Raw genomic sequence first — 21,867 nt, forward strand, 5'->3', positions numbered from 1 at the left:
ATGCCATAGGAATTGTATGGGAACTTAGACAACGTGTTTGCAAAAACTTTATGGGTGTTTACGACACGTGACTATCATTTCTGATTATTTAAACTTGTTTTAATACATTATTTAAACCATGTTGGTGTGTAATATTCAATGTTGTCAGGTGGTTCACCTCATTAAAATGAACCATGGTTTTTACAACCATAAAGTGTGTTTTTTTATGTTTGTGCAACTAGTTTTACGATGGTGAAAGTGTGGTTAGTGTAGCAAAACTACTGTGGTTATCAGCAGGCCTGGATTGTCTAATCGGGAGGACCGGGAGAATTCCCGGTGGGCCGGTCCGTTTTTTGGCCGCGAGGGCCGGTGTACCTAGCTGCTTGCACTCTTAGCAGTCGCACTTTTTTCATTTTTTTTTTATTTATTTGACCACATAGTCTCTTTTTATTCATTATTTTGCTTTTTATTTATTTTCTCGCAGCCCCGTGAGCAAAATGCAGATTGCAGGTTAATGATGACGTAATTATTATTCGACACCAAACAGCGGCACCTTAGTGAATATAAGAATTCGAATAATTAATATTACTACTAATAATATTAATATTAATATTACACCTGCTCAATGAAAATCCGATGATTCACTACATTAATAAATCTGACATACATTGATCTGAAATCTAGAAAAGAGATAGACAGAATTTCAACAATAGCGCCATTGTGGTTCAGTGGTCAGCATGTTGCATTACCACACTGCAAGACCCGAGTTCGATCCTTACCAATTTAACTTTATTTATTTTTTTCAATTTTATTGTTAAGACATATAATACTGTTTGGGTTGTTGAACATTTCAACTTATAAAGCAGCTGTTTTCTTGAAAAATACGTGATAGTGTCATTAGAAACTGAATTGGAAATGACCTGATTTTAAGATAGTCAGTCGTGAACTGAGGTGGGCCGGTCTAAGGCTTGAAACTTCAGGGCTGAAAAGGAGTCCCACTCCGGCCCTGGTTACCAAAGTTTAACAATAGTAACTTTCGTTTTTACTTGTAATCAAACCACGGTCGATATTTGGATCACGCTGTAAAAAAATACAGTTAGTTAATAATTTTCTGCAGTTTATGAATCATATTTATTATTTTATTTAGTAATGGTTTCAGATTGCATTTTGAGAGCTTCATCTTTAAGGTTTAAGATTTATTTCCTGCATAGCAATGACAAGTCTGAATTATTGCAGAAATTACATCATATCTCTCAATACAAAATACCAAAAAAAATCAATAATTAATTAATTAAATCATTCGATAAAGAGTAAAGAAATACCAACACATGGCGACGCAGTGGCGCAGTAGGTAGTGCTGTCGCCTCACAGCAAGAAGGTAGCTGGGGCACTGGTCAGAGCCTCGGCTCAGTTGGCGTTTCTGTGTGGAGTTTGCATGTTCTCCCTGCGTTCGCGTGGGTTTCCTCCGGGTGCTCCGGTTTCCCCCACAGTCCAAGGACATGCGGTACAGGTGAATTGGGTAGGCTAAATTGTCCGTAGTGTATGAGTGTGTGTGTGAATGTGTGTGTGGATGTTTCCCAGAGATGGGTTGCGGCTTGTAGGGCATCCGCTGCGTAAAAACTTGCTGGATAAGTTGGCGGTTCATTCCGCTTTGGCGACAAGAAAATGAATGAATGAAATACCAACACAGGCTCATTGTGAAAATGTACCCTTATATACAATTCTGGAGAGTGTGAATTATGTAGGTACATATGGCTGCATTTCGTCTTTAAAACGATTGCTACAGAGCGGTATGACGCCGCAGCCGGCTTCTGCTTCTTATCGTGCTACCAGCTGAACGCTTACCTCCGTGTGTATGGCTTTTCCACTGTTACCAGTTTGACCACTGGCTAGCCGTGTTCATCGGCAGACTTGAGATGCAAAGACGAGTTGAAAGTGATGATGGGGTTCAAGTGTGGAGAAGAACGGTTCCATAAAGCAGGTAAGACAAAACGAAAGGCAAAAAAAATAAAGTAAATAGGATAAGAATTGAGTAAAATCTGAAAATGTGGTAAAAACCAGGCTGCCGCGAGGGCTTGTCTTTTTCTGGACTGCTTTAAAAAACACTGTGGGTTGGGTTTAGGGAAGGGAGTGGGCAGGTTAGTCTGTGCTTTTGAAAACACTATTGGTTGGGTTTAGGGAAGGAAGTGATTGGGTCAATCGGTGCTTTTGAAAATGCTGTCGTTTGGTTTTAGGGAAGGGGGTGGGTGGGTCAATCGGTGCTTGTGAAAACACTGTCAGTTGGGTTTAGGGAAGGGGGTGGGCTGGTCAATCGGTGCTTGTGAAAACACTATTGGTTGGGTTTAGGGAAGGGGTGGGCGGCTCAATCGGTGCTTGTGAAAACACTGTTGGTTGGGTTTAGGGAAGGGGGTGGGCGGGTCAATCGGTGCTTGTGAAAACACTGTTGGTTGGGTTTAGGGAAGGGGGTGGGCGGGTCAATCGGTGCTTGTGAAAACACTGTTGGTTGGGTTTAGGGAAGGGGGTGGGCGGGTCAATCGGTGCTTGTGAAAACACTGTTGGTTGGGTTTAGGGAAGGGGGTGGGCGGGTCAATCGGTGCTTGTGAAAACACTGTTGGTTGGGTTTAGGGAAGGGGGTGGGCGGGTCAATCGGTGCTTGTGAAAACACTATTGGTTGGGGTAAAGGAATGGGGTGGGTGGGTCAGTCGGTGCTTTTGAAAACACTGTCGGTTGGGTTTGGAGAAGGGGGTGAGTGGGGATTTTTAATTCCCCTATAGCGCATGTGTTTGGACTGTGGGAGAAACCGGAGCAACCGGAGCACCAACACAGGGAGAACATGCAAACTCCACACAGAAATGCCAACTGGCCCAGCCAGAGCTCAAACCAATGACCTTCTTGCTGTGAGGCGACGGTGCTAACCACTGAGCCACCGTGTTTCCCCACCAGAGATTTTACACACTGTAAAAACTTCTCCTGCCTTCATTTAAGTCAACTCATATAACCTTTTCTAGTCATGTCAACTTAAATCAGTCAAACTGAATAAAAATAGGTGGTTAAACTTTGTATAGCTACAAAACATACAGCGGAAACCCGAATAACTTGTTGAATTAAATTGAATTAGAATAAAAGTATTTGTTGTCATGACTTTTTGTATGATTAATTCCAAAGCTGCTTTTATGCAACACAAAAATCAGCAGATGGAATCTGATGGATGGATGTGTGCTGCAGCCGAGTTCTGCGAGGGAAAAAAATTAGGGCGGAGCCTGTATGTGACGTCAACGCGGTCGAACCCGAGAGCGTGTTAAAAAGCGCTCCGAGCTCAGCGGGAGCGTCAGACGCGTTTCAGAGACGCGCGTGTGGATCATAACTGCGTTGAGCTGACAGACACACACATATGATCGGTCTGCAGCTACATTACGCACACACACACACTCTCAACTGATCAAAGTGGATATTGGTGAACGTTCACCTGGATTTCTTCACCTGTGCGCAGGGTTTTGGAGGCAGAATGCGGCGCGTTTATATAGACACGGGAAACTATCAGAGTTAGTGCGGATTTTGGATGTGTGTTTGGATCCCGATGTCTTCATGTGAGCTGTTGCTGCAGCTGCTGATTTTCCCTTATTTTACAGACGCCGCGCGCGGCAGCATCACGGTCACGCGCGTCGCGTTGCGTTGCGCGCGGTGAGCTGAGCGACGCGCGCGTCTTCTGGACACTTGGATCTAGCGGATAACATGCTGTGAATGGACCTGGAACAGTGATATTTCTTGGATAACTCACGGATTTTATCTTTTGGATCCGTTCAATGTTTCCTGGTTTACTGAGAATTTGGCTTTTCTGAAGCTCCGGTCTGTATGGACCCCATTTAAGGTGAATTTATATGTTTTTTTCCATCATTTTGACAGAACATAGTTGTTTTACTTCAAAATAGTCATTTTTAAAACTATTCAGGCTTTTGGAATCGTAAAGTTTATATTTTATGATGGGGTTATCCGATTTTGGGTTTAATAAAGAAGCAATAAAGCATTTATTGAGGTAGAGTTGGGTTTTTTATTCGCACATTGGGAGTTTTTTCTTAATAATATAGTATTTTTTTCAGAAAAAAGTATTCTAAATAGAGAAATCATATTAACACGCCATCGACTATTGAAGTACAACATTGTCCACAGTGAATTAAACAGTGCTAATGTTGTTTTGAAGACTGAATATTAAAATTTACATGGTAAACAGTATAGGGAGCAGGTCACAATGTGTTAATTTGTTCAGAAATGAACAAATGCGCGAATATAAAACAAACTTTACCTCATTAAATCATTGTTAATAGTTTTAAAACAAATTAGAAAGCTGTATGTCCAAAAGGCGCACTGCTCTCCTTTACATATTCGCCGAGTGTTGCTGGGTAGAGAGGGCTCACCAGATGGAAATATAGTTACTGTGTGCTTTTCAAATGCACTAAATAAGATGGAGAAATCTTTACGAGTGTTTACTTCACAACACAATGTGAGGCCTTAAAACGAGCACCTTTAAAAATGAATCGGGATGCTTTTAAATGGACTAATTTAACAGCCAAAACACTTAAAAGCGCCAATTGTGGGGGATTTATGTGGCTGGAATGATGCACTAAATAGCTCAACCTCCTGATCCCACGACTATGGGGCTTATAAAGTATCAAAAAAGCTGTAATTGAATAATTGCATGTACAACCAGCAGGTTTTAACGATCAGCAATCGGAGCGCAGCGTCATGCACGGTTATAAAAGTAATTGCAAACATCATTGCGTTCGTGAAACTGGTGGATTTTATTTGCCTTTCCATCAACGGGAGTTTTGGGATCCGGGATGGGGGGGAAACTCTGGCAGAACACACACATTTTTTCTGCTCTGTAATATTGACAGAAATCTGTTCGGCATTAGCTGGGCTGCAGCCCACAGAGCACATTGGACTAAAAAGGGCTTCATCAGAATATTTAATTCAGCACTTTTTCTCATTTACTCTTGAACTGGCTCCCTTTGGGAGGATTTTCAGTAGCCAGCATAGAAAACAAACACAGCATCCATCAAATGAACACATGAAATACAGTTCTGGTCAGAATTATTCACCCCCCTGTATGCTTTTCCCCAATTTCTGTTTAACAGAGAGATTTTTACGCACTTTTCTAAACATAATAACTGATTTATTTTCTCTTTGTCATGATGACAGCACATAATATTTGAGTAGAAATTTTACAAGATACTAGTATTCAGCTTAAAGTGGCATTTAAAGGGTTAATTAGATAAACATTAGGGTAATTAGGCAAGTCATTGTATAACAGTGGTTTGTCCTGTAGACTATCGAAAACAAAAATAACCAAAGGGACTAATAATATTGTCCTTAAAATGACTTTAAAAATTTTTAAATCTGCTTTTATTCTAGCCAAAATAAAATTAATCAAACTTTCTCCAGAAGAAAAAATATTATCAGACATACTGTGAAAATTCCTTGCTCTGTTAAACATAACTTAGGAAATATGTAAAAAGAAAAAATCCAAAACTAATATTGCTGAAGGGGGCTAATAATATTGCAAATTAAAAACTGCTTTCATTCTAGCCAAAATAAAACAAATAAGACTTTCTCCTGAAGAAAAAATATGATCGGAAACACTGAAAAATTCCTGAATCTGTTCAACACCATTTGGGAAGTACTTAAAAATGAAAATAAAGCTAAATAATCAAGGCTTCACCTGTGAATAAAGTCTTTGCATGCTGATCTTTGTCACTGTGCAGATATTCACGCATTTCCCCTTTTGCACCGTTGCAGCTTCCCTCAAAGGAACTGAGTCTAAAATGAAGTTATGGGACATTCTAGCCACGTGTTTGTTGCTCCTGAGCTCCGTGTCCACACGTCCCCTTTTCCACAAACTGCAGCCATCCAAGAGAGCTGTGGTCCGCAGTGAGAGCCCCGCTCTGGACCCCATCATCGACTCCCAACCTGAAACCTCAAACCCAAAACAAGCCTCCATGGAGGAACAATGTAAGTCAGTGAGCGTGCACAGAAACCCATGCATGTCCGAACCACTGTATGGTGTTAATTTGTTTTACTTCAATTGCAATGGAGAATTTGTGCGAGCTGTTTTCAATTACTCGCATGTTGAGCAATCCACAATTGTGACAATATACTGGTCAAGACTATATTTAAGGGATAGTTTAGGGTTAAAGGAAATCATTTAATTATTCACTCTTAAGTCACTGTCAAAAGTGCTGGGTTCCACACAATTCCTTCATGTTGTCCCACACAAATTAGTGGATTGAGCATAAAACAACTGAGTTGTCCCTCTGAAAACCTCAAGAATTTTGTTGACTGTTTATTTTAAATAAGTAGTTTGAACAAGCAGTAGAAATCATTTTTGTTTTAGGTGTAATTTGTTTTCAATATCAATGGAGAATTTCTGTGAGCTGTTTTTAATTACTTGCATATTGAGCAACTCATACTGTGACAATATACTGGTCAAGACTGTGTTAAAGGGGTAGTTCACCCTAAAAAAGACAGTTCTGTCATCATTTATTGATTTATTGACTGTTTATTTTGTTCCAAACCTTCATGAGCTTCTTTCTTTTGTCAAACAAAAAAATAAGATGTTTTGAAAAATGTTAGAATCTGGTCACCATTGACTTCGATACATTGTAAACATTTTGGTTGCCAGTGATACTGTAAAATTTACAAGTGCACGTCAAATGAACAATTACAACTCTGCTGTAGTTTTACAGCACAACTGTAATTGTAAATTTACAGTGAACTGGTAAATTTGACTTTTTACTGCCAACCAGAATCGCCAGTAATACTGTATATTAGTTGTGCAATTGATATTGTTGTAATTGTATTGCACTTGTAAATTTCAAAGTATTACTGGCAATTTTGGTTAACAGTAATGCTGTAAAATTTACAATTACAACTGTGCTGTAGTTTTACTTCAATATCAATGGAGAATTTCTGTGAGCTTTTTTCAATTACTTGCATATTGAGCAACTCATACTGTGACAATATACTGGTCAAGACTATGTTAAAGGGGTAGTTCACCCTAAAAAAGACAGTTCTGTCATCATTTATTGATTTATTCACTCTTTATTTTGTTCCAAACCTTCATGAGCTTCTTTCTTTTGTCAAACAAAAAAATAAGATGTTTTGAAAAATGTTAGAAACCGGTCACCATTGACTTCAATACATTGTAAACATTTTGGTTGCCAGTGATACTGTAAAATGTACAAGTGCACTGTAACTTAACAACTACAACTCTGCTGTAGTTTTACAGCACAATTGTAATGGTAAATTTACAGTGAACTGGTAAATTTGACTTTTTACTGTCAACCAGAATTGCCAGTAATACTGTAAATGAGTTGTTCAATTGATATTGTTGTAATCGTATTGCACTTGTAAATTTGTTTTCATGTTTTGAAACATGTTACAAACCTGTAACCATTGACTTCCATACACTGTGAAAAATGCTGTAAAATATACAATATTACCGGCAATTTTTACAGTATTACCTGCAAAATTAACGAGCACACTGCACATAAACAAATACAACTATACTGTAGTTTTAAGTAGTGCTAATTTACAGTGCACTTGTACATTTTACTGTATTATTTTGCCAGTAATAGTGTAAAATTGTAAAGTGCAATTTATATTGTCGTAACTGTATTGCATTTGTACGTTTTACTGCCAATTTTGGTTACCAGTAGTACTGTAAGATGTAGACGTGCACTGTAAATTAACAATTACAATCATGGTGTGAAACTACAGCACGGTGATATTGTCAGTTTTACAGTGCAGTATTTGTTTGTCCTACTATGGAAGTCAAGGGTTTTGAGCCTTCTTCAAAATATCTTTGTGTTTGGAAGCGCCGGATGGTCATTAAATAGTCAAAGTTTCATTATTGAGGTGAACTGTCCCTTTAAATAAGCCTCAGCTGAAACACTAACTTCACAACCGCACGTTTTACATAACAAACCCCAAAGCGCGTCTGTTCAGCTGCAGGAAAAATCCGAAACTGAAAGTGGCGTTTGGCCTCATAATACAGGTTGAGCTTGTTTTTTTTGGTGATGTTTTATTATAAACCTCTTGTAATCTTGCGGGATTTTGACTTGAGCTGAATATGACATTTCTCTCCACATGTTGTTTACATTTCTGGTGTTTTCCAGTCGAGCAGATCGTTTTTTTTCTCAAGTAAGCAGCTAGTGACGTGACAGGAAAGGCATGAACTATAGATGACAGCAGCTGCTCCAGATGTTGACGGCAGACTCATCTTCTGCACAGTAGTCTTGATGTGAACAGCATTTGAACTTGGCCCTCAATCGCGATTTTCGCCGTCGTGGGAATTCGCTAAATTACAGCATTAACAAGTCAAGCTCCGCACGTGGGATGGTTTGCATTAAGGCCCCGACCAATCTGGCTTGTAAAATATGCATGGATTTATTTTCGGAAAACTCTTCATGTGGGACCTTGGGCCGGAGCCTTGCATAATGCGAGGCGTGCTGAAGAAACATAGGATGGGAGCCGCAAGAAAACAAACACATGTTGAATCGCTCAGTGACTTGAGAGTGTTGGGGATTCGGTCGCTATCACTCTGTAAAAGTGCTTTTGAAAATGGAAGATTGGCAGAAGCTAAAACAGGTCATGTAGTTTAGTTAATTCTTCAGTTTGACGAAGGCCCCGTTTACACTAGCGCGTTTTAGTTTTAAAACGGCGTGTTAGATCAAAAACGATCTGCGTCCACACCTAGCGTTTCTGAACATATCTCCGACCACACCAAAAACGAACATCACGTGATCATTCGCGCACTCTGGGCATGCACGTTTGAGTATAAACAGGAAGCGTGTGTCTCGCTCGGCATTTGGTTATTGTTAGTCAACAAACGCCGGTGAACAATGAACGCAATGGCAAAGAAAGCAAGAGAGGTATTCTTGTGGACAGACGACGAGGTCGAGTTACTAAACGTAACAAATGAATAACTGCACAATGCTGCCTAAAACAGACAATAGTGCAAACAACGCTCCCATTTCTGTGCCCATGTTGTTGTTTACAGTGAAGGCTGGTCTGCTGTCTCCCGGTAGCGTTAAAGCCATGTGTTATAGTCATGTGATAGGGGCTTGACGAATAAGGGAAGGATACGCAATGACACAAAAGCACCAATCAGGTAGTGAATCTCAGCAGCCCCGCCTCCGTTTTCAGATGTCTCCGTTTTCCCTCATCCACACTGAGACGGAGCAGCAGCGCTTCAGAATGAAAACGGCCTCTCCAGCGTTTTCGAAACGCTCCGTTTTCGGCGCTCGAGAACTCCGGCGTAGTGTGGACGGATGGCGTAACTGTATCAAAACTTATGCGTTTTCAAATGAAAACGCACTTGCATTTATATTTAATGTTTGACAAAATCTCAACTAAAACATGAAGAGAGGGTTGGGCATTGAGTAGCTCCTCCTCTTTATTAAAAACAGCCAGTGGCGTTTTGTTTTTGTCACAGCTCTGCTAGTGGGAGTGGTTAAGCTTGAAAGCATCAAATGAAATGCCAATGAGAAGAAGGGGGTGGGATACAAGATACTAACATACAAGAGCGCACTTGATTGGTCAGCAGAATTGATGAGTAACTGAAGCATGAGGTGGTGTCAAAACATCCTGGTGAAGTCTAGAGGGGATACAGCTGTGGAAGGGCATCCGCTGCGCAAAATATGTGCTGGATAAGTTGGCAATTCATTCCCTGATTTATAAAGGGACTAAGCTGAAAAGAGAATGAATGAACAACTCTTTAATAAGTGCTCCAGCATACTGTAGCATTAACAATAGCACACTGATAATGGGGGTGGCTCAGCCACCAAAACATATGCCAGGATACTTGGTGGTTCATTCCTCTGTGAATAAGTAAGGGACTAAGCCAAAGGAATGAATTGATAAACTGCAATATATACAGTAGTATATTTTAGTTTTACTACAGTAACCTGTGGTGTATTGTATTCTAATATTCTCTATAGTTGTAGAAAACTACAGTATCTGGTCATTTGTTTACAGTGCCTAGCATAAATGAGTACATCCATTTTTGCATCCATTTTTCACTAAATATGGAGAATATATTTGATGCATTTGAAGAAAACAGATTTATTAAACAGATCTAGAGATGGCTGTGCGTGAAAATCCCAGTAGATCAGCAGTTTCTGAAATACTCAGAGCTATATATTATTTATATATTATAAATACTCAGATACTCAGATTTCAAACGAAAACGCACTTGCATTTATATTTAATGTTTGACAAAATCTCAACTAAAACATGAAGAGAGGGTTGGGCATTGAGTAGCTCCTCCTCTTTATTAAAAACAGCCAGTGGCGTTTTGTTTTTGTTACAGCTCTGCCAGTGGGAGTGGTTAAGCTTGAAAGCATCAAATGAAATGCCACTGAGAAAAAGGGGGCGGGATACAGGATACTAGCATACAAGAGCGCACTTGATTGGTCAGCAGAATTGATGAGTAACTGAAGCATGAGGTGGTGTCAAAACATCCTGGTGAAGTCTAGAGGGGATACAGCTGTGGAAGGGCTATATATTTGATATATTTGATGCATTTGAAGAAAACAGATTTATTAAACAGATCTAGAAATGGTTGTGCGTGAAAATCCCAGTAGATCAGCAGTTTCTGAAATACTCAGAGCAGCCCGTCTGGCAGCAACAACCATGCCACATTCAAAGTCTCTTAAATCCCCTTTCTTCCCCATTCTGATGCTCAGTTTGAACTGCAGCAGATCGTCTCGACCATGTCTACATAACTAAATGCAGTGAGCTGCTGCCATGTGATTGGCTGATTAGACATTTGCATTAACCAGCAGTTGGACAGGTGTACCTAATAAAGTGGCCGGTTAGTGTATGCTGAGCACCATACATTACTATAGTAGTTGTGTAACCATAACAGCTATAGAATCACCACAACGGATTAATTCAAGTACTTTGCTATAGTGTGGTTTAAAGACGGCGCCATGGTGGCGCAGTGGGTAGCACGATCACCTTACAGCAAGAAGGTTGCTGGTTCAAGCCCCGGCCTGGTCAGTTGTCATTTCTGTGTGGAGTTTGCAAGTTCTCCTCAAGTTGGCGTGGGTTTTCTCCGGGTGCTCCACAGTCCGAACACCATAGAGGAATTGAATAAGCTAAATTGGCCGTAGTGTATGAGTGTGGATGTAAACGTGTATGGGTGTTTCCCAGCGATGGGTTGCAGCTGGAACGGCATCCGCTGTGCAAAACACTGCTAGATAAGTTGGTGGTTCATTCCACTGTGGGGACCACTGATATATAAAGGGAATATTGAATGAATGAATGGTTCAAAGACACTATAGTGGTTACCCTAAATTACTATAGTACTTTTAACGTAGGTATGGAAAAGGAAAAACTCCATTTAAAAGCTCAAATACATAATTTTTGCATGGGAAATGGAAGAAAAGGAAATTGAATGCAGGTCTGCCTGCTTTGTTGTGTTCATTGTATGCTAGTCCTGGGATGCATAATAAAAAATGCTGTTTATAAAGTCAGCGCGGAGAGTTTTGAGACGCTGCCAGTGTTTGTGGGATTCATCTGATACTGCTGTAGATCATATAACCAACTGGGTTACACAAATGACACCAGCGTAAAGGTTACTTGACTCTGGCACCTCTTTTCATGCCTGCAACTCAGGAGCTCATATAAACATCTCCGGCAAGACGAAAATTCACACCGTCCTGCAGAGACTTTACCTGCCAGATGGTGCCTGCGCAACATGAAACAGGTGTTTGTGCATGTCAGATGTGCTGCGGGAGAAATCTGCACGCCTTAGAAATCACTGAAGAGGGGGTCCAATTTGGTTTAGTTTAGGGCTGCATGATATTGTGAAAATCTAACATTGCGATGTTTTGTTTTTCTGCCATATGCATTGCGATATGAATACAATTTCACCAGATGACTTGGATATTTCTATTTGGGAAGGATTGGTAATGTTAGATTGATTGGGATGATTCTATCACGGGAGTTCACCTCCATAAAATCTAATAAACAGTCTATAGGAGCGATCAAGACCCATATCAAACACACCTGCCTGTATTTATCACGTGGTGTTCAGGTCCTAATTAATTGGTTCAGGTGTGTTTGATATGGGTTGCAACTGAAATCTGCAGGTAGGTAGATCTCCAGGAAGAGGGTTGGCCACCTCTGGGGTCCGTTCTTCGTACGTGGATTACTCAGTTAGCTGGATTTGGATGTTGGCGATTTGACACGATCCAGGATCGTTTCGTTCTTCAAAGCTGATCCGAGAGTTGTTGTCATGGCAACAGTTCTGCTGGGTCAAACCTGATCGGGAGCAGGTTCAATTCATACAAACAGGATTAGATCGGCTCAGTTCAAGCAAAGATAATAGAGAAAGCGTGTTCTGAATTCTGATATTTTCTTACAGTAGTTATATACACTTGGGAAAATGGTACATATTTTTAACTATATATATATATATATATATATATATATATATATATATATATATATATAAAGTTATAGTCATTAATAAAATAAATAAAGTTATACATATTAATAAAACATATGCAATCTGCACCCTCGAAATGAAAGTACAAAGACTGCCCCCTGGTGGTGCAAAGAGAAAACTTATTGATATGAACTTTTTAGATCGCTTTAGTACAATTTGTGTATAATAGAAATGCAGAATATGTGACTTTTTTTAAAGCAATAATACATTTATGCAGTCATGAACATGTTTTGATAGTTAATATGCCGGTGATTTGATGCTTCACAAAAGTTGCAGACGCCTTTACCAATATAAAAACGCTTTTGTAAACATCCAGTTATTCTTTACACCGATTAAAAAACGGCGACTATAATAAAGAAAATCTTTTCTAAATGTGGAACTAAATACATTGATTTGCATTGAAATACATGATGAATACTCGACACATGAAAGTGTAAAGCCTGCAGCTCATGACAAATGTGTAAGGTTATTGCGTGTCATATTTAACAAACCGTTTACTGCTAATTTGATGTAATTTTGCTCACATTGATAATTGAATATTAATCAGATGATGTCATTACGTTGCTGTGCCGTCAGCCAATCTGTGCATTGCTGATCATGATTTCGAGGATCGATAGATCTGTCCTTCACAACACATGCAGCGATCTCAGATCAGTTCATCCAGACATTCTAATCTGATTCACGAACTTGTTTGAAGAACCAAATTAGCGACTAGCGAGAGATCAGTTATCAAGATGAAAAGATCCAGGATCTGCCAAATCATCTTAGATCATTTAAGTGAGGTACGAAGAACAGACCCCTGAAGTAGAAGACAGAATTGAAATAAAGTGGTTTTATTATATCTGAGACTAATATTATTCAGCTACCGTAATTGCATAATAGGAATAATTCAATAAAAGTATTCATTATTACTTATAAACGGTACAATTTCTTATGCCTGAATGCTTTAAAATTCATTATACAGTCACAGGCCATAAAAACACACGACAATGTTCGATTATAACGTTGCAGATGCTGCATGTTTGAGGTTTTTATTTTGGTTCTGTTGAACACATTTTAAAAAATCTTGGAAACCTGTAACCATTGACTATTGATGTTAATGGTTACAGGTATGCAACATTCTTCAAAATATTTCATTTATTAAAATATTAATTTATTAATTTTCTCTTCGCCCTAGTCCCTTTAATAATCTGGGGTCGCCACAGTGGAATGAACCGCCAACTTATCCAGCACATTTTTACACAGCGGATGCCCTTCCAGCCGCAACCCATCTCTGGGAAACATTCACACACACACTCATACACTACGGACAACTTTAGCCTACCCAATTCACCTGTACCGCATGTCTTTGGACTGTGGGGGAAACCGGAGCACCCGGAGGAAACCCACACCAACACAGGGAGAACATGCAAACTCCACACTGAAATGCCAACTGACCTAGCTGAGGCTCAAACCACTGACCTTCTTACTGTGAGGTGACAGCCCTACCTACTGCACAACTGCATCCCCTCTTTTGTGTTCAGCTTGAGCAAATCATGACAGAATTTTCATTTTTGGGTGACGGATCCCTTTGACCTGGAACTAACTATTTTCCGGATTAATATTGTAACCTAAAAATTTTATATAGTTTATTAAAGTTGCTTGTTCGGTTTGTTGCTTTGCTGAACGCACAAGAGGATATTTTGAAGAGTGTTGGAAACCTGTAGCAATTTTGACTTCCATTCTATTTGTTTTTCCTACTATCGAAGTCAAAATGGTAACAGGTTTCCAACATTCTTCTAAATATCTTCTTTTTGTATTTAACAGAAAGAAAAAAACAACCTCAAACTAGTTTGCGACCAACAAAACATACTCAATACGCTTATTAGTAATGTTTTAACTGATCAGGTGTTGACACACTGTAAACATCTAAAATTTACAATATTTACAATAAGATTAATATGCATTCCATTAATAATACTAATAATCAACAGAGTTTAACTGTTAGAGAAGCACAGAACTGTGATTTAATGCAAGCAAAACTGAAATATTGAAATACTGAGGTTTAAATATTAACCTGGAAAATAGCAAATGCCAGGTTAAAGGGATAGTTTACCCAAAAATGTAAATTCTGTGATGATTTGCAAAAGAAGATATTTTGAAGAATGTTGGAAACCTGTAGCAATTTTGACTTCCATTCTATTTGTTTTTCCTACTATCGAAGTCAAAATGGTAACAGGTTTCCAACATTCTTCTAAATATCTTCTTTTTGTATTTAACAGAAAGAAAAAAACAACCTCAAACTAGTTTGCGACCAACAAAACATACTCAATACGCTTATTAGTAATGTTTTAACTGATCAGGTGTTGACACACTGTAAACATCTAAAATTTACAATATTTACAATAAGATTAATATGCATTCCATAATTAATACCAAAAATCAACAGACTTTAACTGTTAGAGAAGCACAGAACTGTGATTTAATGCAAGCAAAACTGAAATATTGAAATACTGAGGTTTAAATATGAACCTGGAAAATAGCAAATGCCAGGTTAAAGGGATAGTTTACCCAAAAATTTAAATTCTGTGATGATTTGCAAAAGAAGATCTTTTGAAGAATGTTGGAAACCTGTAACCATGCACTTGCATAGTAGGAAGAACAAATGCTATTAAAGTTAATGGTTACAGGTATCCAACATTATTCAAAATATCTTCTTTTGTGTTCAGCTTGAGCAAATCATAAACTAATTTAAATTTTTATTTTATATTTTAAGCTAAATATTTTACATTCAATATTTTAATATAGTTTCTTGTTCAGTGCTTCTAGAAACAGTCTGTTGATTATTAGTAATGATAACCGAATTAATACTCAACCTTTAGTAAATATTGTATGTTTTAGATGCCCACAGTGTAAGTGTCGACATCTGATCGGTAAAACATCACTAAAAAGTGTGTCATGTATTTACTGCTGGTCACAAATCAGTTTATTTAATCTGTTAAACACACAATAAAAGATATTTTAAAGAATGTTGGAAACAATTGACCGCCATAGTATCATGGAAGTGCATGGTTACAGGTTTCCAACATTCTTCAAAATATCTTCTTTTGTGTTCAGCAATAAGCTCAGGTTGAGCTAATCATGTGAGAATTTTTATGTTAACTAACTTGAATTTGCTGATTTCCAGGTGCATATTTGAAGCTTAATATTTTAATATTTTAGTTAATGTGTTTTTATTTGCTTACATTTAACAGCCTGATCAACACCTGAGCAGTAAAAACATCACTAAAAGGTGTAAAGAGTATGTTTTGTCGGTAGCAAAACAGTTTGAGCTGTTTTTTTTCTGTTAAACACAAAAGAAGATATTTTGAAGAATGTTTCAAATTGACCGCCAAAGTATTTGTTTTTGCTACATTGGAAGTCAATGGTTACAGGTTTCCAACATTCTTCAAAACATCTTCTTTAGACACAACAACTCAAGGTGAGCAAATCATGTCAGAATTTCCATTGGAATTTGCTACTGTATTTTTGTTCTTACATTAAATCACAGTTGCTTGTTCTTCCCGAACACTTAAAGTCTGCTGAATACTAACATTATTAACTCAATGCATATTAATCATATTGAAAATATTGTATATTTCTGGTGCTTAAAGTGTCAACACCTGCTCCGTAAAAAAAAAAAAAAAAGGTGCAGAGTATGTTTTGTCGGTCACAATTACCAAGTTAAAATTAGTTGACAGATTTACTCACTAAGAATAAACGGTAACACTTTAGTTAAAGTAACAATTCACACCATTTACTACTGGCTTATTACTTACCTATTATTAATATATTGACTGTTTATGAGCACTTATAAAGTATGATCCTGTTTTACATTCCTAATCCTAGCCACTACCCAAAGCTCAACTAATACCTTACTGACTATAAGGTAACTAGTAGTTTATTGAGCTACAATTCTTAGATAATGGTTTGTTAATAGCTTGAATAAAATATAAATTACAATATAAATTAATTTATTTTCCTTCGGCATAGTCCCTAATTTATCAGGGCTCGCCGCTGCAGAATGACCCGCCAACTATTCCAGCATTGGTTTCACACAGCGGATACCCTTCCAGCTGCAACCCAGCACTGGGAAACACCCTTAAACACACATTCCCACACACACTCATACGCTACAACCAATTTAGCACCATGTAAAGTGTGTTTAAAGTATATCACATATTTATATGTCAGGCTAAAAAAACTAGTCATGTGACCTCAAACGACCAGCTGCATGTAGGATGAAGCAACATTATTCAACAGTGCTGTTCATTAGTTTGAGGATAGATCATATTAAATGAGGAGAAGAAAACGTTTTGCTGCTGTTATCACACACCCATCAGAGCTTTTCCCAGATGTGCGCAGCGTCCATTGGGTCGACCACGGCGCGGGTCACCTCTGGAGTTCTGACTGTAATGAAATCATGGTGTATTACATGCAGATCAAACGAGCGCTCGCTTTTGTCCAAGACGAGGGCGGCGTGCATGTTTCGAGTTTGCGGTTGAGCAGATGTATTCTGCTGTACCTCAATGTCATCATCTATAAGATTTTCCATCGCCGTCCTGAGAGGAAAACACGACTGGTCTGTCCGCCGGAGAGCGAGATCTCATCCGCCGATATTCAGGATGACAGATAAACAGTGTAACAGACATAGAGTCCAGGGGCCTCCTGGGAAATGTTCATTTGTTTTTAAATATTTCTCAAGTGACGTTTAAATCGAGCGAGGAAATTTTAACAGTATTTCCTATAATATTTTTTCTTCTGGAGTAAGTCTGATTTGTTTTATTTCGGCTAGAATAAAAGCAGTTTTTGATTGTTTTAAACCCATTTAAACGTCATTATTATTAACTCCCTTAAGTAATATTAGTGTTGGATTGTCTCCAGAACAAACCACTGTTATACAATGACTTGCCTAATTACCCTAACTTTACCCTCATTACCCTAGTGAAGCCTTTACATGTCACTTTAAGCTGAACACTAGTGTATATCGAGTCTAATATTATGTGCTGTCATCATGACAAAGAGAAAATAAATCAGCTATTAGAAAGTAGAAATTAAAACTATTGTTTACAAATGTGTTGAAAAAAGAGGGGGCTAAAAAAAAAATCAGGATAAAAATTCAGCTAATACATACACAACCAAATCCAACATCGTACAAGGTGTCCTTACAACACACGACGTGACAAGATTCCAGCTACGAGCAATTTGCCTGCATCAAAAGTACCGTGACACGACAGAAACATTTAAACAGCAGCCACTGCACTCAATGAAATGAAATGCTTACGGTTCTTAATCTAATTAATGCACATTAATCCTCTTTAACATTATTAATAGGCTACTGAGTGACTGATGTTGTTGGTTTGCACTGAGGTCGTACTCACACTATGCACAGTTGCCTCGAACCGGGCCAAAGCATGCATGTCCTCCCTCCCGTCTCCCCCGATGGCCCGCACTCACACTACAATCAGGCCTGGGCACGCTTACGTCATCGCTGCTGCGCTGTTCAGTGAGAAGCGCTCTCGCTCAGCACAGTGGAGATTTCTCTAGTTATATCGTGTCAGTGGTTTGATATGCAGTGACATGCAGTCAAATATTTCGCCAAACAGTCCTTAGGGATGCGATGACCGCAGTCAGATATTTCACCGAACAGATCTGCCACTTTTGGCGCTCATAAACAATCATAAAGCCCTCGTGCTGCAGGAATGAGGAGGTGTGCTGAAGGTGCAGCTGTCGTGCAGTGACGGGTTTGCGTCTTTAATAAACTACGGCAGTTTGCTTTCACTCAACAGTAAGATTGATTAATAAATCCATATGAAACAGCCCTGTAAAAGTCACGTCTCGCTTTCAGTTTCAGGCTCAGATGTGTTTTGCACTCACACTACAAGTGTACCGCGCCAAAGCCCAAGTGAACCGCGCCTGAGCCAGATTCAGCGCACTCACACTTCTCAAACCATCCGGGAAATGGGCCTGGGCACGGTTCGGATAGCATCCGCTTGTTAAGTGGTGACGTGGTTGTGACGTATGTAATGCTGTTTCCGAGTCCAAGCCGCCATTCATTTGAGTTGAGAAATCATTCATATTTAATTTATATCACACATTAAAGTAAACTTTATATATAGTCATAGTGTACGACACAATCTCTGGGCTTGCTTCATAACAAATACAACATTTTTACAATTTATAAAAAAATGAATCACTTTCTGGCCATCGGACATTAGACATGGACATATATATATTGTGATCGTGACTTTCGAAAGTATTAAATTGCTTTGTAAACGTTTATTATTACTAAAAAGTGTCTAAAAAAGTAACTAAAAAGTTACTTAAAGTGTCAACACCTGCTCCGTAAAAAAAAGGTGCAGAGTATGTTTTGTCGGTCACAATTACCAAGTTAAAATTAGTTGACAGATTTACTCACTAAGAATAAACAGTAACACTTTAGTTAAAGTAACAATTCACACCATTTACTACTGGCTTATTACTTACCTATTATTAATATATTGACTGTTTATGAGCACTTATAAAGTATGATCCTGTTTTACATCCCTAATCCTAGCCAGTACCCAAAGCTCAACTAATACCTTACTGACTATAAGGTAACTAGTAGTTTATTGAGTTACAATTCTTAGATAATGGTTTGTTAATAGCTTGAATAAAATATAAATTACAATATAAATTAATTCATTTTCCTTCGGCATAGTCCCTAATTTATCAGGGCTCGCCGCTGCAGAATGACCCGCCAACTATTCCAGCATTGGTTTCACACAGCGGATACCCTTCCAGCTGCAACCCAGCACTGGGAAACACCCTTAAACACACATTCCCACACACACTCATATGCTACAACCAATTTAGCACCATATAAAGTGTATTTAAAGTATATCACATATTTATATGTCAGGCTAAAAAAACTGGTCATGTGACCTCAAACGACCAGCTGCATGTAGGATGAAGCAACATTATTCAACAGTGCTGTTCATTAGTTTGAGGATAGATCATATTAAATGAGAAGAAAACGTTTTGCTGCATTTATCATTGATTTTTTTTGATCAGTCTCCCCATTCAGTTGAATAGAGCGCTTGGACCCGGAAGCCGCTCCGCGTGACGTCACACTTAACAAGCGGATTGTGCGAGTACGCCCTGAATCTGCACAGTTCTGACTTTCATTTTCAAAGCGTCTGCTAGTTATTTTAGTTTCAAGATCTGAGGTAAACGATCTGCTGCTGTTTTCAGTAGTTTGTAATAAATGTCATGTTAAAAACATTTTCTACACTCACTATTATCACTGAATAAAGCCCATAATCAGCACCCGAGGGGATCTTTGTGTTAATAGTTTATGCTGTTGTTTATTTGCGACGTAGAAAGCATTTCTAAAATGGAAATTTTGCACGTTGGTTAGGACAAAAACTCCTTTAAAAATGTAAAATATAGCTTTTATTTGTGACGGATGATGTTGGGACACGGTGTTAGAGCACAATGGTTTTTGTACCTGACTTGTGTCCTCACGTCCTCGGGAGTTCGTTCTTGCAAGTCTGAACTTCCAAGGACGCAAGAGAACCAGCCCGTTTAAGGATCTTCAAGCCAAATGCATAACAGAATCTGACGTATGTTGTTTTATCTGTTGAAGATGACCTAACGGGACTGTACCCGGAGCAGTTCGAGGACGTAATGGACTTCATCGAAGCCACTCTGGGCCGCCTGCGCAGATCCTCAGACGTAGAACCTCAGATGAAGCGGGACAGGGTCCGACAGAAAGCAGCAGCAAACACGGAGAAATCCGGAGGACGGGGACGAGGAGAGCGCAAGAGGAGCCGCGGACGGGCCCGGAGCAGAGACGACCGGGTCAAAGGTCAAGGGCGCGGCTGCCTACTCAAAGAGATCCATCTGAACGTCACAGACCTGGACTTGGGTTACAGGACCAAAGAGGAGCTGATCTTCCGCTACTGCAGCGGCCCGTGTCACGATGCCGAGACCAACTACGACAAGATCCTCAACAATCTCACCCACAACAAGAAGCTAGACAAGGACACGCCGTCCCGAACCTGCTGCCGGCCCATCGCATTCGACGACGACATCTCTTTTCTGGACGACAGCTTGGAGTATCACACGCTGAAGAAGCATTCCGCTAAAAAGTGTGCTTGCGTTTGACCGCACACGAACAGGACTCTCTCTAGAAGAGAGCAGACGAGGGTGTTTTCAGTATTCACATTGTTACCGAACCACGAGCGTTCATACAGCAACAAACACCTGTTGTTTTGGTGGAATAAGGAAGCTTCAGTGGGATTATAATGTCAGAGAGACGCCGCCACGATGACAGCAGACTGCAAATCTTTAATATCCAGAAAGCTATCATTATATATATATATAGTATATATGAAAATGTATTTATTGAGATTTAATTAAGTTATTGTTATTTATTGCAATCCATTGTATTAGAGTGTTTGTTTCTCTTATTTATTTGAGGAGGTTTTTTTTTTTTTTTTTTGGATTGTTGTTCTCTATCTTGGATGGTGCCAAATTGGAGCAGGTGTTTTTAAAGGAGCCGCTCGCTGTTGGTCATTTACTCAGCATCATGTTGTTTCAGCATCGTGGCATGTGGTTTAGTTTTTTCTGTCAAATGCAAAATGAGATTTGGGGCTCAAGATGAGGGCGTAGACACATTACAAAACCCTTGACAAAATATACAGTTGAAGTCAGAATTATTAGCGCCCCTGAATTATTAGCGCCCCTGTTTATTCTTTTCCCCAATTTCTGTTTAATGGAGGGAAGATTGTTTCAGCACATTTCTGAGCATAATAGTGTTAATAACTCATCTCTAATAACTGATTTATTTTATCTTTGTCATGATGACAGTAAATAATATTAGACTAGATATTCTTCAAGACACTTCTATACAGCTTAAAGTGACATTTAAAGGCTTCACTAGGGTAATAAGGTGAACTAGGCAGGTTAGGGTAATTAAGCAAGTTATTGTATAATGATGGTTTGTTCTGAATTATCGAAAAACTAATTATTCTAGATATATTTTATTCTAGCTGAAATAAAACAAATAAGACTTTCTCCAGAAGAAAAATATTATCAGACATACTGTGAAAATTTCATTTCGGAAATATTTAAAAAAATAAAATAAATTCAAAAGGGGGCTAATAATTCTGACTTCAACTGTATATACACACACACACACACACACACACACACACACACACACACACACACACACACACACACACACACACACACACACACACACACACACACAGAGACAAGCCTGGAATATTCATATCCCTGGCAAAATTTAAGTTAAAAGTTTTTGTTTAAATGCAAATAAAAGCTAAGAACTTTTTTTTATCATATTATTA

At 38.8% G+C, this 21,867-nt stretch overlaps 1 protein-coding gene across 1 annotated transcript; it reads left to right on the plus strand.

The window, feature by feature from the left end:
• Positions 1 to 3,306: 3,306 nt before the first annotated feature.
• On the plus strand, positions 3,307 to 21,232 carry gdnfa (glial cell derived neurotrophic factor a). The gene is given in 3 exon segments (NM_131732.3): positions 3,307 to 3,847; positions 5,773 to 5,985; positions 20,136 to 21,232. Coding segments are annotated over 2 exon segments (708 nt in total). The 5' UTR covers positions 3,307 to 3,847; positions 5,773 to 5,798; the 3' UTR covers positions 20,657 to 21,232.
• Positions 21,233 to 21,867: the final 635 nt, after the last annotated feature.

Source organism: Danio rerio, chromosome 10 (assembly GCF_052040795.2).
Source record: "Danio rerio strain M-AB ecotype USA chromosome 10, GRCz13ab, whole genome shotgun sequence".
Lineage (NCBI taxonomy): Eukaryota > Metazoa > Chordata > Actinopteri > Cypriniformes > Danionidae > Danio > Danio rerio.